Below are 14196 nucleotides of genomic sequence, written 5' to 3'. Positions count from 1 at the left end.
CATCCTCTGATCACCCCTCTGGGAGCAGCAGGGAGGAAAAGAAGTGGAAACGAGAATAAAAACAGCTTGCCATGAACCATCCCTTCCGCGCCGCGCAGTGTCTTCGTCAAGCCGCATAGGCTGCCTGATTTCTAAAGTTAAGCTATCAATGTTTCATCTGCTGGAAGGTTCTCTCACAAGTAGTGGCTCAGAGGTCAGAGAGCTATGCAGGCGCGCGCAGAGCTGTCAGGTTTTAATCCCCGTGGTGAATGGATTATTCTATGAGCAGCCTTATGAAGTTGTGACATTCAGCATGATGCAGGGACCAGAGAGAGTAGACAAAGGAACGGCGCCTGACGTACACACACCTTACTCCTGGCCAGCCTCTTCTACACTCCGTGTTTATGTTTCGAACAAAACTGAGGCCAAGGTGAAATCGTGGAGGCTCTGTCTGCTGTCCCATCTGTCAACAGAAGTATGCTGTTGTTATGAAAGATAGATTTATTTTCAGTGCGGCCATGAGTTAGCATTTGGTCTGAGTCAAATTGAAATTGAGTGTCGCAGGTAGAGGGTGACTGCAAACAATAAGTGAACACAGGGAACTAATATTTTAACGTTAACAGCTGCTCAGAGTCATCGACGAAGCTCAACTCCCAAAACCCCTTTAATCTGTGATTTCGTGTCCGACTCGCCTCCATTGAGCCGTTCCTCCATGTTATTCCTGGAGGATTCTTTTAGAAAACAAGCCTATTTTCAAATTTGCACAACTTGCAAGCTTTTTGTCAGACCATGAGTGTTATTTGTTTGATTTAACCTAACGTAACGTAATCTAATTCATCTGATAACCGAAATCTAAACTAATGTAATCTAATTAATATGATCTAATCTAATTAATCTAATCTAATGTACTCTAATCTGCGGGCGAATTCAGATGAACTTAATAGCTAGACTGTCTGTCATGTGACCTGGCTGGATGTTCAAAGGCTCACAGTTCTCCCCAGGAGGGATGGGATTTACAAATGTTTGAAGAAATCTGAATGTTGTGAACTTGGTCCTCATAAAAAAATAATAATAAAATGAACCGTTAAAAGATTGGCTCACTTAAATTTATGTATTGATTTTTTCTTTCTAAACCAGCCTGGCCTAGAGTCATTTATTTCATCACTTAAAAGAAAGATGGGGTAAGACTTTGATCAGAATTAGCATTTAAGGTGAGATGACATGTTTTTTTTCTGGAAAATATAATGTTGCTTTACCGTTTACTCAACAGAAAAGTGTATTTAGACTCTGCTGGCTCTCATTGGCTCAAACGGATAGTTTTGTCTTTTTCGATTGTCACCCAATCAATCATTGTCCAATGAGTGCCAAGAACCCACCTGAAGCCTCTTGGTACCTATCCAAACATCTCAGTGTTTGGATATTAAACCAGCACTACATATAATCTGCCCCGCCCGTCCCTTGCGCCTGTTCTCTGTCTCATTCGGTAGAGACAGAGAGGAGGAAAGCCAGGCGCATCGCTGGAAAAGGGAGCAGCTGAAACTCAATTTTATTATGTTCAAAGCGCGGCATTTCTGAAGCAAGTGAATAAATATTTGAATACTAAATTTTATAATGTTAAACGTGAACTATTTGTGCAGCGCCATGCCGAAGCAATTTTTTGTTTCCTGATTTGAACAGTTTGTTCCAACCTGTCTGCGCACTGGTGCACACAGTAAGGTCGGTGAAGACATTTCACTCCCCGCTCCCCAAATTCTCCTTTTTCTGTTTTTATTGTCGTGAATTCTAACTTTTCTGTTCTATCCATATTTATTAATCCCAAAAGAGTTGTAACAGGGTGAATGAAAATAAGCCAACAAATCAAGAGTTTCACATTTAACTTTCAAAAAAATTGATGTTTTTTACAAAGTATTTAAAAGTATATACTTGTTTTTTTTTTTAAACAACTAAGACATTATGTTCTAAAACAAAGAATCTTTTCTCTTTAGAAAATTTTCTCTTTAAAAATGCTCTAGAGTTTTACTCGACAGTCAAATGTCTTACAAAGAAGCAAGCAAACAATAAAAGCCTTTGCACACTTTCATAACGATCAGGATCACAAACGTCTCTGCCGAAGAGCGTGGCTGTCACTCTGTGTTTAGCTCTCACATTTCGGCGGCGCGTAACCAAAATGAAAACATTTTTTTTTTTTCTTCCTAAATGAGTATCTGACTCTGCACACACAGCAACAAACCTTCAATAAACTCTTGCCTTGCTTCTGCTGATTTAATTAAATATTCAAGACTTAGCAGGCGTGAGTGGCTAGCTGCTTCTTCGTGTTTCTAATGTGACTCTTCAGTGCAACTAGCAATATCCTTATGCATCGTGCAAACTTGTGCTAACAAAAGGTACAGAAAATAATTTAACACAAATTGCACTAATCTTTACTTCTTTTTTGTGTGTGTTTTACTGAGTTTCTGTTTTGTTTTGTTTTTTGTTTTTTTTTGCCACGGCTCAACCCTATCCAGGTAAAAACAGGTACGGGAGCTCCAGTGGACAAAATACTTAAATATTATATTAAGCCTTGCAACTTAAAAAAAAAAAAAAAGATGTCGCTGAAGGTCATTACGTACTTGAACTTGCTTTTGCTAAACAACATATCTTTCACTATCAAGAAATATGGATATGAGTCATTTTACATCACAAAGAGCTGAGCTCACTGAAAACGTTTCAGGGCTCTTTAATTCCTGACACAGCTGTTCAGATGGTGGTTTAAGTCCTGATCTTCTGAAAGAAAATCCCAAAGCCTTTGACCCCAATCAATTTTAGATGAAACTGCACAGGCTTCTAATGGCCTATCCATATTTATTATGACCAACAGAGGCAGACATATTCATTGTCTTAATGAGTGACCCCTGATCTTTTGGTAATGGTTTTGTAGAAAATAAATATTTGTCGTCTAACAAAATGCACAAATGACTCAGCAATAAACTGAGTATTGCGCAGCTCTATCTTTCAACTAATCAAGAAAATGCTACGGTTTCAAAACTATCCATAACTGAACAAACTACAGAAACTGTTTTATTCAGCAGATCTCTGCATAAAAGCTGACAATTTAAAATATACATAACTAGCAAGCATTTTTTCTTAATGTGGTAACTTGAAAGCTTTCTACACAATCATTTAGCGCTAAATGACACATTTGTACAGATATAACTAAAATAAGATTAACTAATAGATTATGACCTTTATTTACAAGCATCAAGCAACCACCGTACTATGACAAGCGTTCTTCACTTCTGCAAAGCCGTATTAGTTATTTACCACGATAAACTTCTCAGGAGGCTTGAACTGCCGTCAGTTTACTGGAGATGTTAACATCACAGGAAACAAGGAAGCTGGAGGTGGTGACAGTCGACCCGTCTGGGTCAGACTGGCATATGAGACACCTGAGCCACGCTGGCCCCGATTCCCAAATGCTAAAAATAGAAGAGATTAAAATAAAATCCATCTATTTTCTATTCCCGGCCTGCGGTCTGGGTGACAGGGGTCGGACCCCATCCACGCTGCCATCAGGCGGGATGGCACATCCTGGACGGCTTGTCAGCATGACACGGGACAACAAAAACAACCACATGCAGGTAGTGATTATAAGCACAGATCACTCTATCAATACAACCAGCAAACTGATCAGGGGTGGGCTGGCCATCGGGAGGTCGGGGAGGTTTCCCGACGGGTGGACCGGTGCTTCCTGGTTAACAGTGTCTGTTACTATTGAACTGACCTCAAGTGTTAGGACTGCTCTTGCAAGAGAGCGTGGAACAGTAGTCAACGGATCTCATGCACTTTGTATTTGTGTTGATTTGCCTAAGAGGGACAGCGTACATTAAAGAACATTTTGAGCAGCACGAATGCAAGCAGCCGAGGCTGATTTCCATCGTTTGACCCGCTGCCAGACGGATGACCTATCGCTAATAAAGTAAAAAAAAAAAAAAAAAAAGGAGAGAAGACAGACAAAGGAAGAAAGCAAATATTAAAAAAATCATATAAAGAAATTGAATAAACACAACATTTCAAACTAGCTGTCAGATCCCATAAATAAACTTCACATACACAATATCACAGTTTTATATCATAACCCATAAAACATTTACACACAGACACACACACAGTATACATAATCCTAATCAGATCTGAGTAGGTAGTGTGTGTACCCACAAAAAAACCTGCGGCACGATATCTTACACTGACCTCTGCATGTACAAAAATGAACGTTTCATGACTTCTGACCTGGCGTGAAAATGTCCGGCAGCAACAATGACGAACTACAAAGCACCAAAACTCAGTGAAACACACTGACATATCACTCTATTCAGTGTTATTTAACTCAACAAGCACTGAACCAAATGAATTCAGAAGTGCAGAACAAATTGAAATGCGAAACGACAAGCTCATCTGAGTTTGTTCAAGCAGCCTTTATGCTAGTAAAGGCTAGTTTATTTTCCCCAGCCTTTATGCTAGGAAAAAAAACGGATCGGAATGAGATGAGTCCGACGGATGTCCTTTGGCCTCATGCAATAACGTAAAACACATCAAAAGTGACAAAGAAACATTAATCGGATGTAAATAGTACATTTCGTCCATTTTTGTCACATGATGTATCAAGCAAAGTGGCCACTTCTTTCCTAAAAAAGAAGTAAAAAGATTGGCGATCATTTATCTGAGGAACTTGCTTGTCCATATGAGCAGCTGCAAATGACAGCCAGGATTGAAGGTGTCAATTTTAGAACAGGTGAAAGTTTTTCGATCAGCGCCCTCTCAGTCTATGTTGACATTAAACTTCTCTTACTTTTGACCTCTCTTCGATTTTCCAGCTTATAATAGACTTGAGTCTCGATGGTTCCTACACATCCTAAACAGTGTCCGTCCATTGGAGGTTTCAGATCAGAAAATGATCATATAAAACACCTCAAAGTTGGTTTTGGAATGACTGAAATGTTTAAAAACAGGTGTGTTAATGAATTCATTTGTTAATTGAGTACATGTCTGTTTCTATGAACTCCATTTCTTAGCTACTTCTGAAAATCAGAGTGCTCCAGACATCCAGCTAGACCTATTCCAGGACCGACGCTGTAGCTGGAAACAAAGCTTGTGTTTTCTCGGCACCACAGAACCTTGTGTTAGAGGGGCTGAATATTTTTGGCTTGTATGTAGCTTGCATGGTGCCCAGGAATGCTGCTGGCCAGATGATAAAATCCTTGTACAGTGTTTTACTGAAGGACCGACTGAACTATGGGAAACAGATCTGGAGCTCCCCATCCTGGCAGCAGCAGAGCGGCAAACTGTCAGCACTTTGTACAGACTGCAGAGTCTTGGCTGAGCTGAGCAGCTTTTATTCCAAAAACGACCTTCAGTTGCTGCAAACAGTTTGAGTAAATATGATAGTATAGTGTAATTTGCGCATACCTAGAACAACATGGATGTATCTACGATATATTTCTCCTACCCTAACCAACCTGTCGAATCAAGAGGTTTCTTTAAACAAAAGGCATTTGAACAATCCCTCCTTATTGCTCCCAACTGACTCATTCAGATGATTATTGCTCAGACGTTTGACTTGGGTGACGTATGAACTGATTTGTTTGATATTTAAAGTACGCACAGAAGAAACTCATCAGCAATTCAAACTAACGCTTCAAGAGCAGCAATCAGAGGCGACTGTCCGCAGGACTGAAATTAATCACAGAAGAAGAGCAGCCTCCACACGGCGCTGAGCACATTGACAGATCCAAACTCTCAAACAGAATCCATCGGCTCACTGTCTGCATTCTCTCACTGCCGCTAACTGGAGCCTAAACCACGAAATATGTACAGAGAGAGACAGCCACACATTTAGATGGACTGTTTGATTTGACTAACCCTGGCCCCTTCATATCAGGTCCTTCTGTGAGTATTAAGAAGAGAAAAACTCCTAAATGATCAACAAATCTCTTATTTAAAAGAAATGTTTTATGCAAAATTCATATTTTTCATGTTATTATAATTCCATTTGGGTTTCTGCTGCTTCTAAACACAGGCCAAGCACTTAAAAAAACAATTAAAAAAAAAAACACCCAGCTGGTTTTTGACAAGAAGTTCATCTTTTTTGGTGTGTGGAAAATTGAGTCGTTTCAAAAAGTTCCAGAATGTAACGTCACAAATCAGCAGGCCTTGCCTCTCGCCTAGCGACTCCGGCAGCACGCCGCCTGTCACCTAGCAGCCCAAGCAGAACTCCAGCATGTTTGGTCAGCTGCTTTTTCCGCTGTACGTGCTGTACAATGGCTGCTGGAAAAGGCAAGTGTTTTGCCGTTGACTTACCTAGAAACCACCTGCTGCATTCTAGCATGTTGCGCAGGTGGCTCTACTTTTTCTTTTCAAAGATGAGTGGTTGTATAATTGGGCATCTGTTTGCAGCCATTTTCACAAGAGGGTGTACATGTTAAGAAAGATTTTGTGCATAAGATGTAATGAACATACACTGCTCAAAAAAATAAAGGGAACACTTAAACAGGTGTTTAACACTTAAAGTGTTCCCTTTATTTTTTTGAGCAGTATATTTTGTTAAGCCCACAGTTATCCTAACCTGTTCAAAGAAGCATAATAGGTCCCCTTTAATGCCATGATGAAGCAGACACAGGCTCAATCGGGGCTCATACTCCCCCCACACACACCACACATACACACCTCTTCTGTTATTCTCCAGCAGCAGCATGTTGTTCCACGCTGCAATCCTGGAGCTCATCATGGGGGGATACATTTATACACTCTGGATTTGGACACTCTATAAAACAATTTTATTATTTTTTAATATATATATATATATAGACCAATAGTTGTGAAACAGAAGCAAGTGAAGGCATGCTAAATTTAAACCAGCGGTGTAACTACGTTTTGTAGAAATTCGAGTGAATCTCCACAAGTTTAGAATATTATGGCAGATGTCCTGCTGGAAGGTTAAACCCTCCGTCCCTTCAATTCTTTGGTCTGAAGCCCCTTCAGATGTCTCTTATGAAAAGAATCCTCACAGCATGATGCTGCCTCTACTATGTTTCCCAATGGGAATTGTCCGTTTCATTTTCTAACAGAAGAGTTCATCACATGTAGGCTAAAAAGTTTCATTTTTGTCTCATCTCAAAGCATCTTGCTGTATTTACATTATAATACCTTTTCTACCTGTGGATGATGACGGGTGTGAGTTGTCATTTCAGCCGACTGTTATCTGGATATGTGTGAGATGTCCAAAGCTTGGGTTGTTGTTTTACACCATATTTCTGCCATGGTGTGTCTGTTGAGGGACCCAAAATGCAGACAGGAGCTGGGAGCCTGGATCATATTAACTGTTCTTTAATGATGAAACTGAAAATCAGAGAATGCAGGGAGCCAGAGCAGAACAAAAACAACAGGAACCAGGCACAAAAGGAAAGTAACAGGAGAAACCAGCAAGGAGTGACTGAGAATGAGTTGCATATATTCTGGGGAGGTTGATTACTGAATGAGGAACAAATTGCTGATTTGGAACGGGTTGCAGGTATGAGGGTAGAGGGCAGAAGGCAGAAGGCAGGCTGAGGAGACAGAGATAGCGAGAGAGAGAGAGAGAGGAAATGGTGCAGGAGGTGAGGGAGAGTACACAGGAGACTAGGAAATAAATGTAACACTAAAGAGTAACTAGACCTGTGAAACATAATTAAACTAGCGTAGCAAAGAATGACTAGACACAAGAAATAAACATAATAAACTACAATCACTCAGGAAGGACGGGTCCAAAGTAAAACAGAAACAAGACTGATCTAATAAAAAGAAACTAAGAAACGGAGAATAAACAAACCTTAACACAACACAGGATACTAAAAACTTTTGCTTTAAGCTTTCCCCTAACTTTCTTTTTGCTACTAAATCAGGTAACTTTCAAAGTTACCTGATTAGTAAAGGGGGCTTAATACAAATGCATGTCAAACTTCTCAAACTTTGAATTCTTTTTTTATTACTAGATAAATATGTATTCCATTTTTGTTCAAATAAATTCCAATTGAAATAATAAGTTTGTTGTCATTTTAAAAAGGAGAAAAATGAATGGGGTATGAGTACTTTTGCGAGGCACTGTAAAACTGTCAATCCCGTCAAGCTAACAAGCTTAGCAGTGGAAAGGTCCTCCCAGGCGTTTTGCACAGCTGAATGGTTGCCACGGGAGATTCAGGTATTTCTCAAACACGAAGGGAAAAAAATCAAGGCAACACTCCAAGTTTGTTTTTTTATGAGGGAATAACATCATAACATGATGTACAGCTCAAAAAAGTCAATTTTACATAATACTGCCCCTTTAAAATGAAGTGCTTCCTTTTTACATAAAGACGTCAGCACACAATTATACAATAAAAAGGTTAAAAATAAAAATAAATCAATCCACTTTGCACATTGGGCTGTAATGTCAGTTACCAAGCCTCTCTCTGGACTCAACATGTGTGGTCCAGCATTATTTTCCTTCTCTTACTATTTGGTGGAAACTTGCCTAAGGTCAAGCTGGCCGCGTGGAAGCATGCGCAACTATTTTCATGCCTCCACCCGGTTCAAGTCCAGACCCTGGCTGAGTCGCTGCATGACTCTGGGACTTTGAGCCAATGCCTCCCTTCCAGAAATAGATTCCCTCAGCCTGATTCCCTCAGCCTGATGGTGTCCGAAAAGACGGCACAGCACTGGCGCAAAGGTCAGTCGCTGCTTTTCTCCACAGATGCTGTAGTAAAAAATATTCAAGCGTTTGTTTCACAGGTTTGCAGATTTAGCTTTCTCCCACCCAGACGGCGAGTCGCCATGGCACTTTCCGGTAGGTGAACGCCGCTTGTTTGGCCCATTTGATCGGACGAGTTCCGCGCCAATGGCTGATGTTTCTGTAAGGTTCTACCGTCCCCAGGTAACAAACTACAAACTGCTAAACTAACACGAATTACAGTAAGTCTCTCAGAGCCTGAAGCAGCAAAGCAGCCCCCAGACCTTCACTCCATATGATGTTCTTTCTTTAAAATGTTGTGTTTATTTTATTCTCATCATTATCATCATCGTTCGCTTTTTTAAATTGAATTTGTTTGCCATAAGACTCAGAGTATCTAAGTATATTATATGGTGTACATTGGAAAGCAGTGGGTAATTATTCTACTGCTGTATGTCTGGTTGTTATATACAGTTGTCTTTATTACCAGTATTATTATTATGGGTCTGTAAATTTTCTTGTCCTGGAATGAGAGTCAGTTTGTTTTTCTGTTGTTTTTTAATTATTTGTTGTTGTTTTTTTTAGTACAGTAACTTCAACAGGCATATAAACGCCACGTGTTTTGAATTACAAATTTCTGATCATTAATGAGTCGGTGGGGGATATATTTCATTAAACTGAGATGAGGAGCAGGATAAAACAAGTGTTCCCACCCACTTCTTTTCAAACAGCAAATAACAAATAGCTCATTTGTTATTGGTCATCTATGCACATTTTTTTCTCTTGTCCTACTCGCTGTTTCTTTACGTTGTTCTAAAAAAACGGTTTGAAATAAATGAAATAAAAATTGCTTTACACCAGATGTAAGACAAAAGTTCATTTTCATCTCATCCTTTAACAGTTTTTTTTCCCCTAAATGTCTTGAAGATCATGAAGATGTTTTTGTTTAGTGTGACACGTGCCAAGTATAGTTTCTGATCGCCAATGTTTCTCTTTAACGTTGAAACTCCTAAGTGAATGCTGTTTCTGCTCTGTCTCTTTGTTGTTGTGGAAGCATGACCTCTGACCTTATTTGAGACAAGTGAGGCCCGCAGTTGGATTTTGACTACCCAGCCACTCCTAAGACAGTCCACCACTTTTTATTGTTTTCATGTTCCTGAGTCCTGAGTCCAACAAGATTTTTCCCACCATATTCCCCGCCTTAAGCATCCCATTTTTAATCGCTCGGTATTTGAACGAGTGGCCGACGCGGACTGAGTGGCTTTGCTCACTTCCTCCGCTGCCATTGTTAAAACTACAGGAAGACTACGATCCTAAAACAGCGCAAGAAAATCAACATCATCCTCCACAACTTGTCCTTCTGTTCGATGCTTTCCCGGGTTGGAATTCTACCGGAGGAATCCATCTGAATGGGAGAAATCCCAAACAAAAACACTGAAGGAAGATGAGAATCAAATGTAATTGCGTAGAAAAGCAATGGCCGGCAAGATTTCTTTAATATATTCACTGATGGATGATTTATTTGTTCTGTTAGCTTTTCTATTTAATGTTTTTATTTTATAGTAGTCACTTCCTTGAAAAAAAAATCAACATTATCAAAGCAATTTACAGAACATGCTCATTTCATTCAGTAATCCATCTCGCTGAAACCTTGTCATCGTCTATTCTCTTTTAGATAGAGTCACGCTCTGATTATTATTTTTTTTCCCACTGAAGCTCTCTACGCCTCACCAACCCCCTCCCTCACCGCAGCCACCACCCGTCATGAGCCTGAATGCATCTCAGGTGGGTTATTTCGTCACAGCCACCACATCGACGCCAGCGCTCGGCTCCGCTGCTGAGCTGCGAATTATGCTGAGCGTGAAGCACCGCAGGCACGACCGTGGCGGCGGCGGGGATGACAAAACCGCGTCTCACCAGGTAGCCTGGACAAGTTCTCTCTGTTTGGCATGAAAACTGTCACAAGCGGGAGGGGACAGTGGGAAAGCTTAAGCTCACACAAGTCAAGAAGTCGTTGATACATAATCTTGAAGCTCAAAAGCAGTGGGAGAGACAACTGGAAGTGATGGCTTCCCAGTGGATCAACGTGTTTCATGTCTTTGTTTTGACCTGCATGACCTTTTATTACGTCTTAGCTGCAGAGCTGTGATGCAATCAGATTCATAGTATTGCCTGAGAAGCATAGCAGCAAGGAAAGAGCTGAGAGGGGTCAGGATCTATGGCGGTTAATGGGAGGAATGACCAGTTTGAATGAAAGCCTGTTCCCTATTTGCCCTTTGTTTTCCCAAGTTGTTTTTGCCTGTTAACCTTCTACTAGCTTGAGTCGAGCTAATTTGTCTGTGAGTGTAACACACCTGGTTGGGGCTCATAGAAGGTGGCCTTTACAAAAGTTTGAAATGGCTAGCATAGAAACCGACCAATTATACAGGCTGCCAGATTTTGTGAACACACTTGTGCATTTTTATAGTCAGAAACTTTCAATGAAACTGAACTCAAAACAGCGCTGTTTGATGTAAGGACTAAAAACGTTGACCATAAGCCATGAAAAAAATATTTATATTTTCTGTGACAGAGGAGAAGGCGATGATTTGATACACTAAACCTAAAGACGCACAACTTTCATACATATGGTCAGAAGGAGTATACTATATATAATAGTGATGTAAGCTTGTGGAACAGCTTTAAAGTGAAATTAAAATGATGTCCAACACAAGTCTTAATAAAAAATAAATATGAAAAAGGTTTTCATAGTGAGGTCAGACTTATTCAGTTCAACCGTTTTGCACAAAGGTTTTCCAGCCTACTTTGCAAACGCAGTCCTTGGCTGGACCTTTTTTTTAAAAACACACACACGCACACGCACACACACTGAAATACTGTAATGTTGCTATTTGTTTTCTTGGTTTGGGCTGCGTATTGTTTTATGTGTGCGACCTCGTATATGTGTTTATAGATTATAACTTTGTAGCTTTTATAAATATTGAAGGATTCAATAAGTGTACGCTTTACCTCACTTCTTTTCAAACTTCTAAATTTGACGAATAACTGTGATATCTTCATCCCGTGTGTTTTATATATTTATATTTAATTTTATTTACATGTTGGAGACAATCAGACCATCCAAAACGTCTCTAACTGATCGACTCTTCTCGAGTTTTTCTCTCTTTTCCCCTTTGAGTTGATTAAGCTGTTCCGCAGGCTGTACTGCCACATTTTTACAACATTCCTCTGCTGTTTTAGGGCTTTTTAATACACATTGATACTTTTAGGAGCCTTAAACACACCAGCCTACTGTAAAGTGACCTGCTTCATGGGGTTTGTGCGCCATTACCCGCAGCCTCACCTGTCCAGGGCGATGGCAGTCATCGAGTAGATGCTGGCGAACACAGCTGCGATGGGGAAGAAGTTGTGGAAGCGGCAGTAGATCAGTCCGAAGTACCACTCGTTGTGCACGGCGTAGGCAAAGTTGATCACCGTGTTGAAGACGGACATGGAGACTTCGGCGAACGCCAGGTTGAGGAGGAAATAGTTGGTGACGGTCCTCATGCGTTTGTGCGCCATGATGATCCAGATCACGGTCACGTTGCCCACCACCGACACCACGACTATGCAGCTGTACGCGATCGCCCACAGGACGATCTTCCACACCGGCTGCACGAACTGGTTCCAGTACGCGGTTCCGTTGTTGTTGCCGTTGGAGCCGACTGTTCCGTTTGGAACCTCGGTGGTGTTGAATAAAGGATCCATACTTGATGTTTAGAGCGCAAGAATCGCGTCACCACAACAACCTACAACAGAAGGAAGTCCACTTTCAGAACAAACACACGCACACACACACACAAAAAAAACCCACAAAAAAAAACAGTAGTGGAGAGTTTCCCGCCACGTGCACTTTCCAATTAAACACAACATTACACAGCCAGTCCGCATAAAACCCCACTATAATGAACTGACTACAGTTGCAGGAGATAGGAGTTTCTGAAGAGAAATCTCTCCACTCTGCGCCGCGCGTAAAAACAAAGACGCGACTTTTACGCGCAGTGCCAGGTGCAGAAAGAGCGCGCGCTCTCTTAACTCTGTAGCGCGTCAGAGAAAGCTCTGCTCCGTCTTCCTCTGCTATCCTCCTGCTCCTCTGCTCCAACTGAGACGCGGCGAGCCACTTATGGAGCGAGCTGACGCGCGTCGCGCCGATGGGGGGGCCTGGCTTTGCGGCCATGATTATGGATGAGCTCAGGTGAGTTATTCATCTCATCCGACTCAAACCGCGCACGGAGAGCCCAGAGGGATTACCATGCCTAAATACCTCTACAACAAGCACAGCAAAGGCGGAAAAAATAAATGAAATGAGAACATTAACAATATTATTAATAATAAAAGATGAAGAAAAATAAGAGAAGATGTCGGCAGCAGCGATTTTGCAGTTTGAATATAATTCGAACTGCAGGATGTTCCCTGTAATGGGATGAGGAGAAGGAGAAGCACCGAACACCCCGGAGTTCCTACTCACTGCCCCCTCTTGTGGCCTCACAGCATGAACCGTGTTTGGAAATCAACGAGCCTCAGGAGTAAAAGGAGGGAAATGATGTCTGTGAAGATTTCACGGAAAAGCTTTTCTCTAACAACAAACGGCTCCGTCCGTCGGTGCGCGAGGATGACGCGGATTCTCCTTCCTTCGGTTTTCAGGACCGTCGAACTTTGCAACATGTTGACACAAACATAAACTCCAGTGTGTTCAGAGGGATTTGGGGTGACAGAGCGACTGAAAGCAGAGCGTAATTATTAAATTCATTGTAAAGGACGCGTGCAGAGTTGCTTGCATGCGAATGCAAATCTGAAAAGTGCGGTGTGCACTTGCACCGTGCTGTTTTCGGTCTGTAACCAGCCTGAATCGGCTGTGCAGAGCTGCAGACTTTGCCTATTCTGACACAAGGTTTTGTTTTTTAACCCACTCATATATTATAGTTCAATGCCTATAAAAAGTATTCACTCACTTCTAGTCATTTTACCATTTTTATTAATTTCATAAATCAGTCATGATAGGAATGCATGGCCTGACTTGAAAAGGGCTGTTGACCACCAACCTGGACGAGCTGGAGCAGTTTAGCAGGAAGGACTCAAAGCAGGTGAATATTTATGCAATCCTTTATTTTATGTTAGCTATTTTTAATTAATTGACATTGTTCTGTTAAAAAAAAAAAAAAGCTGGCATTAAAGTTTTTTGTTGTTCTTTTTTATCATCAAAGCCAAATTTTATTGACCGTGTCTGATTCGTACCAGAAATAAAAAGATTTAAAAATCCAAAGCGGTGCGCCATTTCAACCACAGTTTTTAAATCGGGGAACATTTCTCCGATTGAAGCGATCAGAAGTCGGCAAGACTCTCTGAACGAGGGGTTTCCTGACCGAAGGCTTCAGCAGTGAGGGCTACGGTGAGTTCCTGTCGTTGCCTCTGCAATCTACTCTGTGCACAAAGTTGAAAGTGCCTGCATTTCTGCACCGAGT

The 14196-nt window shown here is 41.2% G+C and overlaps 1 protein-coding gene across 1 annotated transcript in view; it reads right to left on the bottom strand.

The window, feature by feature from the left end:
• The window catches only part of tacr1a (tachykinin receptor 1a), a 67701-nt gene extending 53898 nt beyond the window's left edge, over positions 1–13803 (bottom strand). The window contains exon 1 of the mRNA XM_032579267.1: positions 12039–13803. Coding sequence (XP_032435158.1) covers positions 12039–12442 — 404 coding nt within the window. The 5' untranslated portion in view covers positions 12443–13803. The remainder of the gene's footprint in view (positions 1–12038) is intronic.
• Positions 13804–14196: the final 393 nt, after the last annotated feature.

Source organism: Xiphophorus hellerii, chromosome 12 (assembly GCF_003331165.1).
Source record: "Xiphophorus hellerii strain 12219 chromosome 12, Xiphophorus_hellerii-4.1, whole genome shotgun sequence".
Taxonomy (NCBI): domain Eukaryota; kingdom Metazoa; phylum Chordata; class Actinopteri; order Cyprinodontiformes; family Poeciliidae; genus Xiphophorus; species Xiphophorus hellerii.
The sequence above is the reverse complement of the archived record's forward strand: the minus strand, read 5'-3'. Positions and strand labels throughout refer to the sequence as shown.